Source organism: Squalius cephalus, assembly GCF_949319135.1.
Source record: "Squalius cephalus genome assembly, chromosome: 2".
NCBI lineage: Eukaryota > Metazoa > Chordata > Actinopteri > Cypriniformes > Leuciscidae > Squalius > Squalius cephalus.
In genome coordinates, this window is record NC_137123.1 from 56,068,640 (window position 1) to 56,088,415 (window position 19,776).

The 19,776-nt window shown below is 35.1% G+C and overlaps 1 protein-coding gene across 1 annotated transcript; it reads right to left on the reverse strand.

The window, feature by feature from the left end:
- Positions 1 to 48: 48 nt before the first annotated feature.
- Positions 49 to 19,513, reverse strand: trim2b (tripartite motif containing 2b). Its single transcript, XM_079896989.1, has 12 exons — positions 19,366 to 19,513; positions 13,965 to 14,125; positions 12,854 to 13,014; positions 11,455 to 11,606; positions 10,927 to 11,107; positions 9,082 to 9,844; positions 7,291 to 7,394; positions 7,045 to 7,212; positions 6,793 to 6,961; positions 6,596 to 6,666; positions 3,913 to 4,053; positions 49 to 2,490 (listed from the first exon to the last, which is right to left on the reverse strand). Exons 3-12 carry the CDS (start codon positions 12,959 to 12,961, stop codon positions 2,338 to 2,340), a joined length of 2,010 nt encoding a protein of 669 aa, XP_079753115.1. The 5' UTR covers positions 12,962 to 13,014; positions 13,965 to 14,125; positions 19,366 to 19,513; the 3' UTR covers positions 49 to 2,337.
- Between the last annotated feature and the right edge of the window lie 263 nt (positions 19,514 to 19,776).

Below are 19,776 nucleotides of genomic sequence, written 5' to 3' on the forward strand. Positions count from 1 at the left end.
AAATTAATGATGTCATACTTATCATCAATTCTTTTTTAAAACAAGACAAGCTTTTCCAAAGTCACTTTTTAATGCGCTGTACATTAGCATGATAATGGTATGATGTGACAGCAATATTAGAAAAATCAACAAGCAGGATTATCTTTGTAAGTCGTAAACAGGCACACATCAAAAATTTAAACTAAACGAAATAAAATAAACTACTGAAACCCTTTTTATCAATAAAGTGAAACAATGGAAAATGTTGCATGATGTAAATGTTAAGGCTGATTTTTTTTTTGTTTTTTGTACAGACATAAAACGATAACATTCAAGTAAAATTCCTTTTTGATGAACGTACAAAACATTCTTTACGTACAATCCTTATATACAGAAAATAAAGCAAATCAGCACATTAAACCATATGCATAATTTACAGTACAGACTTACTGTACCAAAACAACATAATGAACATTCTGGAATTTGCAAAACATAAAAAGCAAAAACATAAAAATGACGGTTGCGTTTTAATGATGATGAAATACTATTGCTAGTGAGTTACGCAGAAATTTGCTTGACATCATTACTACTATGCATGAATAATCCCTCTAAGAGTGAAGAAGAATGATGGACAAATCAAAATCAGTTCCTTGAAAATGTTTGGCGTTGACTACGTTTGCATTTGAAACATTATTTACGATAAATAAACAAATATATAGATATTTCCAGTTTTTAATAGTATTCGTAAGGAAAATAGAGAGTCCTAATATTTTTAAGAGCCGTACGCTGCTAGTATCATTCTATAGGTATGCAAGGCAATAGTGCGTTGTGTAATCTACTGTACACAAGTACACACAGTATGTCATTACACGGGACAAATGCTTCAATTGCTATTCGTGATGTTTCAATTCCACACTGTAAGTTTGCTTATTGAAGTTGCACTGATTGGAGTAAAAACAATGAATTTATCAGACACGGGTGGAATATGATCAGCGCTTGTGAAGCTATAATCAGGCCTACAGTACTGGTCAAAAGTTTGGAATAATTCAAATTTTGAATGTATTTTTAAAAAAGTCTTTTATGGTTATCAAGGCTGCATTTATTTGATCAAAAATACAGTAAAACTGCAATATTTTTTTATTTTAAAATGTATTTTTTTCCTGTGATGCAAAGCTGAATTTTCAGCATCATTCTTCCAGTCTTCAGTGTCACATGATCCTCCATGAATCATTCTAATATGCTGATTTGCAGTTCAATTATTATTAATTATTCTTGGTGCTCAATTATTAATAATGGTTCTTATTATTAGCAGTTGAAAACAGTTTTGGCTGCGTTATTTTTTCAGGATTCTTCGATAAATAGAAAATTCATAGCATATATTTGAACTAGAAATCGTTTGTAACATTATAAATGTCTTTACTGTCCTTTGAACAATTTAATGCATTCTTTATGAATAAAAGTATGTTTTTTTTAATGTTATTGTACTTTTCCCAAAGTTCTGAATGGTAGTGTATCATGGTTTCCACAAAAATATGAAGCAGCAAAAACTCTTTTCAACACTGATAATAATCAGAAATATTTCTTGAGCACCAAATCATCATATTATAATGATTTCTAAAGGATCATGTGACACTGAAGACTGGAGTAATTATGCTGACAGTTCAGCTTTGAAAAAAATACATTTTAAAATAGAAAACAGTTATTTTAATTTGTAATATTAATAAATATAACGGTTTTACTGTTTTTTGATCAAATAAATGCAGCCACGGTGAGCAGAATAGACTTTTTTCAAAAACATTACAAAAAGCTTAATTATTCCAAACTTTTAGTAGTGTATTAGTCAATTCTAAGATGCATAAACAATGGAGCCAAATGGTCAATGAGGGACTGCCAAAGCTTGGATTCAGTGAGATATCGCTTTCTGCTCTCTTGGCTGCATGAGTTATGAGTATCTCTAAAATGTTTCCTCATCAAAAGGTTCTTAAAAGTGTTGAGATAGTGTTCTAATAGCATCCTAGAGAAGTCAGATGGGACTCGGATTTGTTCCGAAAGGTGGCGGCTCATGCATGGTTCCCACATGCAGCAGAGTTTTCAGCTTACTGTAGGTAGTACACTCACCAATGCATTCTGATGTCTCAGTATTTCCACAGTGGAATGTGCGGAGGTTTGGCAAAGGCATTCCAAGGCATCCCATAAATAGTGTTAACAAGCTTTAGTCTTCTCAGAGAGTCATTCGACAGCAATAACAAATACTAAAAGATGTGAAAACCAAGGAGGGAGAATACCATTACATCACATTAAGTGCAAGATTTGGACACATACAGTTTGACTTTGTTTCTTTTTCCAGGCCCTCTGAAGTCATTGTAGGTAGCGGTACACTTTGAAGCAATGGTTCCCAGAATCAGCCACCACAACATGGCCATCCGAGGTCAACGCGAGGCCCTGCGGCCCGTAGAGAGGGTCGGCCGCGGTGTTGATGTAGGACAGGAACGATCCACTTCCGTCAAACACCTGAGAATGACAATTTTGATTTCGGAATTACATTTTTAAACATTCTGTGTTGTAAGTATGTATTTATCTGTTTTGTATTGTCATTTTAGTGTCTGAGCAGTGCTGGAAAATGTTTTATAGGTGAGATGACTATATACTACCGTTCAAAAGATTGGGGTCAGTACGATTTAAAAGAAGAAATTAATACTTTTATTCAGCGAGGATCCATTAAATTGATCAAAAGTGACAGTAAAGACGTTTATAAAGTGATATTTGTATTTCAAGTACAGTAAATTATGTTCTTTTGAACTTTCTATCCATCAAAGAATCAAGAAAGAAACTGCATCACAGTTTCCACAAAAATATTAAGCAGGGCAACCGTTTTCAACATTGATAAAAATAAATGTTTCTTGAGCAGCAAATCAGCATATTAGACTGATTTTTGAAGGATCATGTGACACTGAAGACTGGAGGAATGATGAGGAAAATTCACAGGAATAAATTAATGACATCATGACATTTGCGGGGCTCTTCAGTGTCACATGATCCTTCAGAAATCATTCTAATATGCTGATTTGCTGCTCAAGACATTTTTTATTATCATTATTATTAATGTTGAAAACAATTTAAATTGTAATCATATTTCCAAGTATTGGTGCTTTTACTGTATTTTTACTTCTAAAGCATTAAAAATCGTACCAAAACCAAAAATGTAAAAAAAAAAAAAAAAAAAAAAATTAGGTTGACTTTCCAAAGAGTGAACACTCTTGCTCTGTGTTGCTTTCAAAATAAAATGTTCATAAAATGTCAAATTCTGACTCAAATATTGTTGTGAGTTTGGGATAAGGCAAATGCTAGGAAATAGGAATTGGACGTGTTTCTGAAGAGAGTGCAGAGAATAAAATAAATATTGACGTCACAATTACAAGGTGGAGGATTTAAAGGGATAGTTCACCCAAAAATGAAACTTCAGTCATAATTTACTCACTCTTAAGTTATTCCAAACCTGAATGAGCTTCTTTCTTCTGCTGAAAACAGTTGAAGAATTCAGACAGGTTTGGAACAACTTGAGGGTGAGTAAATTATGACTGAATTTTCATTTTTGGGTGAACTATCCCTTTAAATCCTCCACCTTGTAATTGTGACGTCAATATTTATTCATTATTTATTTTATTCTCTGAATAATTCTCACAGAATTAAAATGTTTGGGTGAACTGTCCCTTTACGACAACTATTCAGATTCTTTTCAGAAACAAAGTTCCTTCTGCAAAGGTAAGCTATTGAGACTGATTTGGCTTACATTAGGTTGCAAGGTACTAGCTAAATGTTTCTGGCTAAATAGTCTAGACAGGGCGGTAGGAGTGTTACTTCACCTTAAATATTCTTTTTTTACAAGTACTGTGTCTGTCAAGTTAATACAGGACTTCACAACAACTCCATTACCTGTATCCGACTGTTTCCCCAGTCTGCCACAATAATGTTCCCATTGACATCCACAGCAACCCCCGTGGGAGCATTGAACTGGCCGTTGCCTTCGCCGTTTGAGCCAAATTTGAGCAAGAAATCACCATCTGCATTAAATACCTAGAAGAGAGTATTAAGGAATATTATAAAGTAATATGACATAAGACCATTATATACAGTACAGAATATACATTAGGAACAAAAGACAAAAAGTAGTCTTTTGTTCATGTAACATCATGGAAATATTGGTAGCACTTTATTTTACAGTCCTATTCCCCATGTTAATACTATGTACTTATTATAGTTATTACAAAAACTGTGTAATAACTAGGTACTAACCCTGAACCTAGACCTAAACCTAACCTTAACCCATGTAGTTACCTTATATTGCCCAGTATTTTCTTAGGTAAGTACAATGCAAGCACACATACTGTAAAATAAAGTGCAACCGAAATATTTGTGATGAGTTTGAGCTCACGATTATTGCCTAGAGAATGGTTGAATCGCACGATTCAATAAAGCAACAATCTTCTATTCTGGGATTTTTTCCCTCATGATCCTTTCAAGCCTTTATCTATAGGCAATGTTTAAAGGAGAACTCCGGTCAATTTTAACATTGAGCTCATTTTTTTGTACATTTGGAGTGCTGTCAATACAGAGAACAACGACAAAAATCGGTGTTGCCTACACCGTGTTATTCTATTTTTAAAATTTGCACCCTGTTGACTTCAATGGGGCAAGTTTTAACCTGCTTTTAGCCTCTTAAAGGGGGGGTGAAATGCTCATTTTCACTCAATCTCCTGTTAATCTTGAGTACCTATAGAGTAATATTGCATCCTTCATATCTCCAAAAAGTATTTTGTTTTATTAAATTTTTAACATAAAGATAGGCTGTACCGAGTCTTTCCGGAAAAAACCGAGCGGCTGGGGGCGGGCCGTGTGGGCGAAGCTTAGCTGTGTTAACGCGCCAAGCTAGTGACAACACACAGAGACATTTGTTCAACAAACAGTTTTACTCACCGTCCGGTTCCAACGCACGACCGCGAATTTTTATCATTGTGACTGCTCGATCCTTAAGCATTAGACGATCTGCAAATCCGTAGATCTGGGCTTTGTTTATAAAACAATCATCGTCGAAATGCAGGGAACAACAGTCTTACACAACTCCGTTTATGCTCAGGAAAACAAACTCCATCCACGGGTTCCTTAACGCTGGGTTCTTTGGGAATCTGTGCAGGGTTGTCTTGCCCTGGCAACCAAAAACACACTTCTTTGGTGACATTGACTTCCCAAAAGCCGGGCAGGGCGCTTTGATGGCGAACTGCTTTCACTCTCTTGCTCTAGTCTACGAGTGCGCGCGCGGCCGCGATCTTACCGGAGAAGTGCCCTTAGGACCCATATAAGGAAATTCCGCCCTATCTTACGTAAGACAGAGCCATACTCGAAAAAAACTTTCCGAAACTTGTGACAAACCGGAAGGAGTATTTTTGAAACAAAAATACTCCTTCAAACGTACAACTTAGTTTTTGAAACTTTGTCCATGTTTAGCATGGGAATCCAACTCTTTACCAGTGTAAAAAACTCAGTATGCATGAAATAGCATTTCACCCCCCCTTTAACATCCTTGATGTGTCATTACAAGTGCACAGAAAATGTGAGTGATTCCTTCTGAGTGAACACGAGTGAGTCTGACTGCAGTAGATGTGAAAGAAATGTATAAAAATGATGTTATTTAAGCCAGCGCAAATACCTTTGTTTACATCCTGTTTTTCGGTTGAAGTCCAAAGTAGTCGATTGCCGAGTTCACGCGCGTGATCATAGGTATTAAACCTATGCGTGTGAACTCGGCAATCGACTACTTTGGACTTCAACCGAAAAACAGGATGTAAACAAAGGTATTTGCGCTGGCTTAAATAACATCATTTTTATACATTTCTTTCACATCTACTGCAGTCAGACTCACTCGTGTTCACTCAGAAGGAATCACTCACATTTTCTGTGCACTTGTAATGACACATCAAGGATGTTAAGAGGCTAAAAGCAGGTTTAGTACTTGCCCCATTGAAGTCAACAGGGTGCAAATTTTAAAAATAGAATAACTCGGTGTAGGCAACACCGATTTTTGTCGTTGTTCTCTGTACTGACAGCACTCCAAATGTACAAAAAAATGAGCTCAATGTTAAAATTGACCGGAGTTCTCCTTTAATTTCCAACCAACTTTATCACCCCTTAGTGTCAATCAGAAGTGCTGCAATAAATCTGTAAAACAATGTTATTTAATGCAATGTTATGATATAGTAATTGTGGATAAAAAATATTTAATAACAAATATGTATAATATTTAAATAAATAAATATTACTATTTAATTCAATTCTAATAGTGTTTTGATCTGTAACATTTTACATTTTGTTTTATTAAATTATTTTTTATAAATTAATAATACTTATTTGTTTATCATTATCATAATAAAAATCATTCTTATTATGTGTATTTTAATCTGATATTACTTTTATTTTGATTTATATTTTTTTCATTTATATTAGTTATAAAAAATACTTACAATAATAATATTGTTTTTAATAATTCTGAGATAAAATAATTTTCCTACAATATGTCTAAGCAGAGGGTCAGCAATGTTAGAAAACAGCATGTTAAGCTTACCTTAACAGAATGGTTATGAAAGTCTGTGATGATTATTTCATTGTTGTTGTTGACTGCTGCAAAGTGTGGGCCTACATGGAAAGAAAGGGCAAGGATACAGAACCATAGAATGATAACATTACATGATTGAATAAAGTACAACATTTTCATCTGTCTGTTGCAACCCTTCATCTTGACTGCTGTAGATATGCACCTACCTGCAAACTGTCTGTCGCCGATTCCCCGACTGCCAAACTTAGTGACGAGTTTCCCGCTGGGCTGGAAGATGAAAACCGTACAAGCCTTGTTGTCCACGACGATAACATGACCGTTCTGATCCACAGACACTCCCTTCGGACCCATCAGCCTTCCTGAGCCCAGCTTGGCCTTTAGAAAAATCAGATCATTAAAACTCGAGTTTCATTTCAAATTCTACATTTGCTTGTCCGTCCTAACTAAATATAACTGACCTTGTATTTGCCCTCACTGGAGAAGATGCTAACCCACTTATTATCATAGTCAGCAATGATGATGTCCCCATTTGGATGCACAGCTACTCCAGTGGGCCGCTGCAGTTGTCCCGGTGACCGGCCACGTACCCCGAACCGGCTTTGAAACTCTCCCGTATTTGAAAATATCTGATCAACAGAGAATCTGTATATAAAGATATACTGTACCTAGAGTTTCCATGTTTGAAAACAGCAGGGCTTTCTTACCTGCACGCACTGATTGTTACTGTCGGCAATTAAGATCTTTCCTGTTGAACAAGCTGCTACTCCCTGGAGGTTTGTGAACTCTCCTTTATTCCTCCCTTTTGTTCCTATGAAACCAACAGGTGTTATGTAAAGGACTTGGGCTGAAGATAACAGAACATCAGAAGTACTTTGTGAAGATTAGTACAGTAAAGATTACTTTTTTTTTTTTTTTTTTTTTTTTTTAAGAAAATGTGTGTGGTGTGATGGTTGGAAGAGTATTGCTAGGTGGTTATGTCGGGGATTTTTTTCTAAATTTTAGGCCATGTAACCTTAAAACATTCTTCAGATTTTCTTCAGGTTTATTTATAAGGTTAGATTGGGTACAAATATGCATGTAAGCATGCATTTACATGCTGGAAACAACACTGTTCAAAAGTTTGGGGACAATAAGATTTGTTTTTGGGTTTTTTAAAAGAAAATTAATACTTTTATTTAGCAAAGATGCATTAAATTTATCAAAAGTGACAGTAAAGACATCTATAATGTTAAAAAGATTGCTATTTCAAATAAATGATGTTCTTTTGAACATTCTATGCATAAAAGAATCCTATATATATATACAGTATATATATATATATACACATACATATATATACACATATATATATATATATATATATATATATATATATATATATATACATATACATATACATATACATATACATATATATATATATATATATATATATATATATATATATATAAAACATTAAGCAGCACAACTGTTTTCAGATATTTTTTAAATACTTTTGACTGGTACTGTATGTACTAGTTTGGTGCAGGGTTATCATTGTTAACTAAAAATACAATTAAAAATAAAACTTTAAAACATTTTTGTTGCTTGAAAAAAATAATGGTTAACTGAAATAATGTATAAAATGAAAAAAACTTTAACTTATTATAGTTCAGCTTGTGGCCAAGGCAACATTTCTCATTTTTTTTAATATAAAGTACTAAAATAACAAACTATATGAACCAAAACTAATAAATAAAAATTAATTAAAACTATATATATAGGACATTTGTTTTAAATCTACAAAATTGCTAAACTTTTAACTGAAATTAAAGTAAAAACAAAAATGTATATATACATATAAAATCTAATTCAAAATATTAACAAAAACTTAAACTAAAACTAATAAATAAAAATGAATTAAAACAATACATGACATTTTTTAAATCTACAAAATTACTAAACCTTTAACTAAAATTACAGTGAAAACAAAATCTAATTCAATTTAAATTTTTAATTCAATTTGAATCTAATTCAAAATATTAACAAAAACTATAATAGTATCTCAATGATACTGAAATAACACTGGACTGGTGCTAGTCTAGATAGAAGTGCCAGCAAAACTAGTGAGACTGTTAGTGTTTTCAACAGGGTAAAATAAGTTTAGGATTTATTAAACCACATATTAAGGCCCGTTCACACCAAGAACACTAACTATAAACAGAATTATAACAATAACTATATTAGCGCCCACGTCAGCGGATTATATCATTCTGTTTATTCTAAGTGTCTGTTGCTTTAAATGCTCGAATTCTTTAAAAGTCAGGTGGATTCTGATTGGCTGTCAATGTTTTTATCGTTCTGAATCATTTCTCTGTGCCGTTATCATTATAGTTTCGGTGTGGACTCTACTATTCTTTTATATTTAGAACAATTTTTAGAACTATATCTTTACCGTTATCGTTACAGTTATCGTCCTTGGTGTAAATGGGACTTTAATCTTTTCCTGCATGTACCTATTTTAAAAATGAGGTCATCCTCGATCGGGTTCACTCTCTTTTTTGGGGTGCTGAACAAGCTTCCTCCCCGCCTGACGCCCTTCTGCCGGCTTCTGCTCCCTGGGGACTTGGCGCTCCGTTTCCGTGCCCCGCCATCGCTGGAACCCGTGGATGCAGCATTGGCTGCAGTGGTGGTGGGTGGAGAATCATCCGGAGAGCATGTGACCTTTAACTGGAAGGGGCTTCCTTTAATATGCTGATCATAAAGTCTCAGTGCTAGACTAAAATTGCCCTCTTTCTTCACCGTGTACTGGAATTCATAAGTCCCGTTTTTATGGTCCACAATTTCGCCGTCTGCAACACTTCCATCCGGCGTGCAGACTTCAGCCGAGATGATGGCGTTGCCCGTCTTGCACAGTCCTCCAGCCTTGTCCCTTGTGGTTATGATGACAGATGCCGGATGGCCCACAACACACTGTTCCAGACCCTCCCCAGACGCCTCGCTCTGACTGGCCACGGCATTGGTGGTGACGATAGTGCCCAGGTTGTGGATGGACTTGCGAAGCCCTTCGATCTCCATCATGAGATCCAGCTGGTCGTTCTCCTCGGGCTGAAGAGGAAGGCCCTGGCTGGCCAGGTCGCTCAGTCTCTCTCCTACGTCTTTGTGGGTCTGCAAAACAACAGCCTTGTTTCCCCCGTCCAGGGCCTCGCCGGTCAGGCTGCAGTTATGGTTGATGGCAGCCTCCTCCTGTAGAAGAGTGTCCAGCTGAGCCTGCAGAACCTTCAGGATACACAAAATAACATGGAAGAGATGTTTCAAAAGATAGGCGGCATAATTAAGATACATATTTTACATTTCTATATTTGATTTATATCGAATGAATGTACTAATATACTTTAATATGTTAATTTAATAAATACACAACCATTCAAAATTTGGGGTTAGTAAGATTTTTTTTTAATGAAATGAATACTTTTATTCAGCAATGATGCATTAAATTGATAAAAGTGACTGTAAAGACATTTATAATGTTACAAAAGATCTCTATTTCAAATAAATGATACATTTATCATGGTTTCCACTAAAATGTATAAATATAAATACTAAAATAATAACTGTTTTCAACATTGATAATAATAAATGTTTCCTGAGCAGCAAAATCATATGGACTGGATGCTGAATATTCAGTTTTGATCACTGAAATAAATTAAAGTATAAAATATATTAAAGTAAAAAAAAAACAGTTATTTAATTTTTACTGTATTTTTTAACAAATAAATGATGATTGGTGAGCATAAAAGACATCAAAAACATTTAAAAAATCTTACTAACCCCAAACTTTTTATATGTAGTATACAGCAAATATATGTAAATTAATATATCATAATTTATTTGGTAACATTTTACAATAAAATCCCATTAGTTAACGTTAGTTAATGCATTAACTAATATTAACTAAAATGAGCAATACATTTGTTACAGTATTTAATCTTTGTTAATGTTAGTTAATAAAAAATACAACTGTCCATTGTTAGTTCATGTTAGCTCAGGTCCATCAAATAATATCAACATTTTTTAATGATTTTAATAATGTATTAGTAAATGTTGGAATTAACATTAACTAAGATTAATAAATGCTTCAGAGGTATTTTTCATTGTTGGTTCTTGTTAACTAATGTTAAAAAATGTCACTTTTTTTGTGAAGTGTTACTATTTATTCAATACCAAAAGGTATGCATGCCATGTATTTGTGCAAGGCATGTATTTTGATGCATATTAGCATTTAATGCTGTTATCTTAGCAACATGCAAACACTAAACTCTATTGAAATCAGTTGTGTCTCCTGCATACTGCAAACAAACCTTCTGCTTCAGTCCATAAGTGACTTCCAGCTCCATGAGCAGGACGCTCTTGCGCGTATCGAGAGTTTTGTGCAGCTCGCTGAAGGACGAGTGGATGTCTTCCTCTATGGAGCTCCGCTGAGTGATCAGCTGCTGCAGAATGTCTCTCAAACACTGAACTGCTTCTCTTATCTGAGGAAGCCTGTAAGTTAGTTAAATATGTCCATTAACCATCCATTCATTCATCAACCATTACTGCAGACATCAATAGTAAATCACTAAGCAATCACTTAATGAATACATTATTTCCTTGTGCCAAGACCCACACATAATCTACTGAGAATATTTTTCAGTACTGACAGTAAGGTAAAACCTGTGGAATGGTTTTAAATATGGTAAAATGTGTAGCTAAATTGATCTTATTGCCAGGTGAAAGCATTATCAAATATAATAAATGCACATAGGGTAGGTCTATATATTTTGTGTGGCTCTTCTTATTTATACATCTAAAAGTCTATTTATTTTACTGTACTGAGAATGACGGCTCACCTGTTCTTAGCCGAATCCACTCTGTCCTGAAGTGCCGCTAGTTGTTGGTCCACAATATTTTCCAGTGAATCCGTGGGGTGTTCAGAATGTTCTCCCTTCTTACAGTCCTCACATATTGCATTCTCGCATGCCAAACAGTACAGCGCAGACACCTGAAAACAGCACATAAACGTTCTGTCATGACAACTCTCTGAGTGTTTGGCATGGTAATGCACATGACAATGTAACATGTTTGGTCTTGGTGGAATAGATCTGCTACGCTGCTTCTGCTGCAGAGCAAGTACGGGAATTGCTACTGCCAATAAATACACAACACGCTGCTGTTAGCAAGCAAGACATGCTGCTGCTCTACAATATAGCGTTCATGAATCACCCGGAGCAGATCTACTGTATACAGGTGGAGGGTTTCTGAAAGCATGATAGAGCAGGAACTAATCAGCTGTGTCCTATAGAGATGAGCCCGCGGCATCTAGAGTTTCATGACAGATCTTTGTATTAACGCAGAAATTTAAAAACACCCTAAAATATACTGAAACATGTCAATGATTTTTCAATTTTGTAAATTTCAATTGTATTTGACAATTTGAATTTTTATATTTGCCATTTCATTTTTTTACTAAATGTATTTCTATTAAAATAATTCTAATAACTTTACTTTTTATTTTTCTAACAAACATTTATGTATATGTGTATATATATATATATATATATATATATATATATATATATATATACACACTCACATATATCTGTGTGTGTATGTGTGTGTGTGTGTCTACTAAAACTCCCCATTCGTAAATTAAATGTTTATTATTTACACAGTGGAATCCAAAGGTCAGAAAAGTCTTCCTTTGAAACTATTTTCATTTGATAATGCCATATGATCTCAAAGTACTGGTTATTGAAAAAGCCATAAGAGTGAACCACTATTCTAGATGACTGCTATGCCGAAATCAATCCCATTCTATTTACTGACGGCCTTTCCATTGATCCTTCCTTCAGAACAGTTTTGTCTTGTGATGCTTGAACAGAAGCTTATTATCTTTTCCAACAATATTTATAATCAACTTCAGGTGCTACATATACATGAATAATGATACATTCCCAAACTTTCCAAAAAAATCTCAATTATTATGCAAATTGTGAGAAGTACCTATCATAGGACCGGTCATCCTAAATGTTTCCTATCCTGTGAGGACACTTAGCTGTATCTTTCAACTTATGATATTTATAGAGCAACCAGCTGAGATCAGGGTACACTTGTTTATCTGGGACAGAAAGCTTATGCTCGTGGGAAATACACTGCCTGTGAGACATTTCACCCATCTGTGCAATCATTTTGTGGTGTGTGTCAGTTTGTGTGTGATTATGTGTATGAGTGTACTGAAAGATGTCTCACTTTTCCTTTGTGCTGAGAGCAAATTAGTGTTGTTCCCTTGCCAGGCAGAGCCTCTAGTACAGTACATTCCTCACTGCTGCTATCAGGAGAAGCTTGCTGCGCCTCCATGCGGTTGGAGGGTGTAACTGCACCCACAATACAAGGATGCAGAAAGCACAAACCTGAAACAGGAGGAAAATGTTTTGGGACATCCTGAAGTAAGAGTTATGATGGCACAGTGTTTGTGGAGAAAGTAGTTTGATCACTCATATCAAATAATTTAAACTTTATTGTTTTGTAATTGTGGCTATATCGAACAACTGTGATTTTATTTCTTATTTTAAGCAACATTGCACAATTACCTTTTATATTTTTTAGTCTGGGATGGAAACAGGCTTCCATAGTGAAGCCTATGCCAAGAAAGGTGGAGAAACAGTAAAACTGAATGTCTAAGACTAAATTGCATTTTTAAACATCATGCCAAAATCTGTCCTAATAGTTTCCAAGTGGCTATATACCAATATAGACAGGGCAAATAACGTTATATTAATATTTGAAAATGTTGCTAATATTAAGAACAGGCACCATGAAAGGAAATTAATTTGTGATGGACCAGGGTTATTATTATTAACTAAAACTATTTACACATTTCTGTTCATTGAAATAAAGCTGAAATAAAATAGGCTAAAACATAAATAAGTTTAAAAAATAATTGAAATAAGTTTAAGTTGAAGCACTAAAATTATTAAGTGGAAATCAATAAAAACGAACTAAAACTGAATTAAAAAAATTAATTAAACCTAAATAGCAATATTTAATAAAATGACAAATGCACATAACGAAATTGCAAAAAAATTAAACTAAATGAACATGAAAACTAAAAATTTTAAAATAAAAGCTAATTCAAAATATTAATAAAACTATGTTAAAACTCAAATAACAGTGCAGTGGACAAAATTAAGTCCCACCCTACATTTTTTTATCATTCAAGAAGCCGTTTAACTCGGATATACGTCACAATAGGAATGAAAAGATGATCGCAACTTCCGTTTCATGCCGACATTAAGTATTGAACATAAGCATGCAATAGATGACGAAATCTGTTCTGACTCTGATTTAAAGTGTTTCTCACCTTAGAGAGACGAGGCTCAGGCGTTGTGCATGCGAGTGTGTGTGTTTTTATATATGACTGAAGATTATTAAGGTAAGAAAGTGTATTTGATCCACTGGAGACACAAATACACCACAGGTTGCAGGGGCCAATCACAATCTCCCCTCATTTGATACTGGGCTCTACAGAGAAAAGAGAGATTAGTGATTAAAACACATACAAGACACATGATAATACCATTGTACATGTCAAAAGAACATGGTATTGCAATGATACCATGACAAATCAACTTGTATGGAACAGACAAGAGAGTTAAAATAATCTAACTGGGTTACACACAAATTTACAGAGACCTACAGGTTACTATGGTAACCTAATATGGCAATTCACAAGAGCTGCATTCACATGAATATTTTCTGTAAATAAATACACATAATTTATGTGCTGAAAGCCCGTTAATGAGCACAGTCTCATAGCAAAAGTATGCTTTTTGATGTCTTGAAGGAATGTTATATGGTACTGGTTTATATAATCTGAACTCTTTGAAAAAGCTATGTGAGATGTTACAAAAGATTTCCAATTCAAATAAATGCTTTTGATGCTTCTATCCTGTATACTATATAACAGTTTCCACAAAAATATAAAACAGAACAACCATTTTCAACACTGATAATGATAAGAACTGTCTCTTTCAGCAAATCAGCATATTAAGTAAAATGATTTCTGAAGGGTCATGTGACACGGGAGACTGGAGTAATGATGCTTTGCTAGAAAACATTTATTTTAAATTGCAATAATCACAATATTATTGGTTTTACTTTATTTTTGATCAAATAAATGCAGGCTTAGTGAACCTAAGTGGCTTCTGTTCAGATGATTTTTTTAAGTTTTTGAATCTTTTGAATCTTTGAAAAATGAAGCAACTATGTAAGAATGAGCTATCTATTTAAATATATTGAAAAACTACTCTTCACCACATCAATCAATTACAGAAGGTTGTGATATTCTGACCCAGACAGAGGACAGAACACAAGAACAAACACTTCTAAGTCCTCCATGTCCTGTTCCAAACAAACAAGTCCTTTTTCGGAGGTCACTATGATCTTTGTAACTGATTTATCATCAACACTCGCTTAGACTAATGGGAATTTAGGCAGAGCATGATTAAATGACTAACAATGTTAAAATCTTTAAAGCTTTGTATTATAGCTGGTACCGTCAGTAATATCCCACAATGCTTTTAAGGTTTAATTGAAAAGGTAACTGGAATGGGGTCACAATCATGCTTTGTGTTTCCTGAGGTTTGAATCAGTAACTACAAGCACTCATATTTAAAGGAAGCAATATGTTGTGATAGTACCTCACATAATCCCTAGAAAATTAAAACTAGTTTTGTGAATACTGATCAAATAAGTTACTGGGGAATGTGAATGAGGTCACAGGGGAATTGGATCGGATGAAACAGATAATGTTCATGACATGACGTAATACAAGGAAATGGAATATTGAGCTGCCATATGTCATTCCTCTTCAGACAATGCCATTTCTATCACAAAAAAGCTCTCAGTGTTAGAACCAGAGCCCCTCTTTCCATCTCAGAGATCATAAAGACAAAGGACAAGGAACGTTATAACCATAAGGATCCTGGCAAAGACAAGCAAGCGATTTTGTGAAGGACTATTTAGAGTTACTGAAGCAGAATCTCCCCAGGGTGAAACCACTCATGCATTCTGGACAGAAGATCCAAGAGCACTCGATAGTTTTCCTGTTACAGACCAAAAAATACATGTCTGTATACATGAAGGCACAAGCACTTGTCATAATCATGAGCTTTTACAGGCAGCGTTACATGCTACAAAGCATTAAAAAAAAAATTCACAGACACTTCACACAAATACGGTATAAAATAGCGTCTGAAAAATAGTGGTCAGTGAATGAAGGTGCTAAGCTCTCAGAAAATGTTGATGGTCAACCTCAGCACCCTACAAAGACGCTTGCAAGTTAACTGGTTAGCTGACTAGCTAATCATTTAGCCTGTTACTTTAACATACTGTTATTTGATTAATCTGTTGTATTAGTTCTGTCAGGTCCATTAAGTCAAGAACACACAGACAATAAAAATAATTTAAGAATTTTTATTGAATAGATTGCAAACAGGTTGATGTTCCTGAATTGAAATTTGGCGGTATGGCTCTGTTCAGGGAGTCCTCTGACCTTTCATGAGCACCATGAAATAGCAGAGAGTCAGAGGACAGCAGCAGCAGCATTAGGGAACGTTCACACAGTTTAGGACTGTGAGAGCTAAAATATCCCCCCTGTGAACAGAGCAGGCAACATGACAAAGCAAAATGCCACGTTATGCATAAGGAGGAGCTGGGGAGGTGGCGGGCAGCAGTAGCGAGCAGCAAGCATGTATGAGCAAACTGAATGTGCTTTAAATAGGGCGCCTTGTTTGAGCTTGGCCATTGAGCAGCGAGGGGAGTTACCCAGCTAATGCAACTCAGCTGGAGCAGATCAGCTGGAAGCAAGACAGTGTTGAAGCAATGCATTAGCAGCGTCTTGACTACCTGGCCTGCCAGAACTGACGCTGACGCTCAATTAGTATACTGTTAACTGAATATGTGTTCCTTGCTACCTTAACACACTGCTAGCCGATTAGCCAGGTAGCTTAGCTGCCATTGCTACAAAAGATAATCAGAACTGCAATTTTGAATATAACTGGGATTCCCAAACTTTTTTTTTGTCAAATGAACCCCTAAAATGTTTACCTCCCCTGAATATTATTTCAATAATTTAACAACACATTCACTTTCAAGGTTCTCAGATGTTGGTTAATGGTCACATTTAGGTAAATTTAGGTAAATCACAATTGTTTTCAGCTAAGGCACAAAGACCAATTTTCAGCTAAGGCTGAACAATAAAGTACTACTAACTAAACAAATAAAAAAAAATCTTTTTATGTATGTGTTTTATTTTGATAGTTTTTATTTGAAAAATTATCCATTTATTTCAATCTTACATTCTATTATATTATTAGCTTTTCATCAACTATTTTCATAACTCTAACCCCAGTTAGGGAAATCCTAATCTAAAAGATTTTGCAATAACATGACTCTTTTTTAAACAGGCATTACAAACGGCTTTCACTGGGGGTCCGGGAGGAGGGGGGATATAGGATTCTGCGGGGTTATACAATTTTGCACGACACAGAAGTTACAATATGTAATCTGTGTATCTGTGGTAGACATTTTTTGTAATAAGTGTGTGTAGTATTGGAGAAAAGCCTGGAAGTATAAATAAGAAACACCCACTTCACTCCCAGTTTGCTCTAATCAGAAGATAGTTAAAGTACCTAAATTACATAAAGAGGTCCACCACCATAATTTAGTCATGTGTTTATGATTTGTTGGTGGGGTGATTAACTAAGATGAAACATCCTCAAGAAAGGAGGATAATTTACATGAACTACTGTGGTAAAGGCGGCAGGAAACTGGTTCACTGCAGTAAGGCTTGAAGAACAATGTAGGAAGGCCATCAGTTCTTGTGTGGTCATATTGAAAAAAAAAAAAAAATTCTGCATAAGGAATGCCAGATGCCTTCAGAAAGACACAGGGTTCATGCTAAAAGTGCCCAAATGACGAAGCGTGTGTTCTCTGCTCCTTGTTTTGTGTCCTGGTTCAGCCAAACGCCACTGAGGCTGCCACAGAACGCAGTGGACAAGAACCAGTCTCTGACCTGGATTTTGACAAAACTTAGGCTATGTTCAGACTGCAGGCACAAATTAGATTTTTTCCTCAAATCAGATCTTTTCAGGCAGACTGTCTGCACTATTAATTGCAAGTGACCAAATAAGATTTGTGTCCAGAGACATAATGGGTTGCTTTGGTAAATGATGTAGGCGTGCCCACGAATGTGACAAGGCTTTCAAAACAGATTCAGGAAAAATTGAGGTGCATCCTCTCGCCCTCCAAATAAGCGACCTGTCAAGTCGTGGTGCAGAAAATGCAGAAATCTTACCGTTTAAACACCGTATGAATACTTCCAGCGTTTTCTTAATCGGTTTTGACATTTGCTGAATTCGGAACCACATACTAACAAACTACTCCTACTATTTTTGCTATAGAAAGATATGAGAAAAATGTTAAGAGTAGTATGCGAATTCAGCAATTATCATTGTGTGTCGTGTTAAGAGTGACGCAAAAAACTGATTTGAGCAGTTCTCACACAAAATCTGATTGGAATCGCATTTCAAACCACCTCCAAATGTTTTGCTTTGTCTTTTTTTTTTTTTTTTTTTGCTGTGCAGACTTTCAAAATCAAACAAATCAGATTTTTGCTGGCAGTCTGAACATAGCCTTAGAGAACTCAATAACTATGATAGATTTGTGCCTCTATTGCTTTGTGCCATGTTCCCTAATCATGGAAAGTGCCTCCTATGTCAAAACCACATGTTGTTACTTCACATGTCTAAGAGACAGAAGCATAATTTCTTCTGCTTGACAAATCACGAAAGCAATTAATTTGAGTAAACACGATATATTTCACAGTATATGTTTGTTTTTTTGTATTTTTATATATATTTCAAATAAATATTTTATATTGGATATAAGTATTTAATATATGTTATGATATATTTCTACTGTGTGTGTGTGTATATATACATATATATATATATATATATATATATATATATATATATATATATATACAGTAGAAATATATCATAACATATATATATATATATATATATATATATATGTTATGATATATTTCTACTGTATATATATATATATATATATATATATATATATATATATATATATATATATATATACACACCTTTTTACCTTGTACCTTTTTCATGGTACACTGGTTGAATTTAAGCCAAGGAGCACAGCAAATATTGACATCATGCTAAAATCAGTACATCAGAAGCTGCCAGGAAAAACATTAAACTATATAGAAAGCCTGTGACAATTGAAATCAACAGAATATTAGATTAGACGCAGAGCTAAAGAAACAAGTAGCAGTTTTGCTATACGTGAGGCCTATCAGAAAGATGCAACACATTCACTTTCATTCTACAAAATACCTGATATTGTGTGATTGCATGAGGCATGTGCAGTCTTCAATAGAACAGGTTCAGGCTTCATGCATTACACGCATCACAAACACTTGATCTAAAGAGACAAGCCTGCGAACGCTACAGTAATATCTTCCATCACAGTGCATATGTGAGCATCCATCTCCTCTCCTCCTCCTCCTCCTCTGCTTCCACCCCACCCCCGTTCTTGCTTCCCATGGAAACATAGTGCGTTGGTGTATCGCAGATGCTGCTACATCATTCCCTGACTGCAGAACAACAAACCTCCCTCCCTTTCAATGCTGTTCTTCATGTGTATGTCTGTAATTCGGGTCTTACCTTTCCTCCATAGCTGTGTAGCTTCAGATGCACCAGCGATACAGTTTCTTGCCTTACTCATCAGCCTGAGACCCATTTCCCGGAGAGGGAGGGGGGGCTGTTTTGCACAATCTCTCTTTTCGTTTCTGTTCTCTCCCTCTCTTTCTGCACTACAGCGACATAAGCAACTCACACCAGCATGCCGTAGGGGAGGAGCCTGGTGCGGGCTGAGCTCAGGAGCCAATCACAGGACATGAAGCAATAATCTCTGCGCTCTCCCTCTACCTTGATTATTTTCTCTCTCACACACACATCAAAAATACACGACTATACCTTCTGGTATTCCTATTAGGGATCACACTTGTGATTAATTAAATAAATTAACTATTTTGTTTCAATAATATTTATTCTTTAATATTTTGTATTTTGAGA

Coding starts and splice junctions, on each gene's coding strand:
- trim2b (XM_079896989.1), bottom strand. CDS start 12,961: ATGGAGGCGCAGCAAGCTTCTCCTGATAGCAGCAGTGAGGAATGTACT. Junction 9,845..10,926: donor CTTATGGACTGAAGCAGAAG/GTTTGTTTGCAG, acceptor TGTATCCTGAAG/GTTCTGCAGGCTCAGCTGGA. Junction 6,962..7,044: donor CCAGTGAGGGCAAATACAAG/GTCAGTTATATT, acceptor ATTTTTCTAAAG/GCCAAGCTGGGCTCAGGAAG.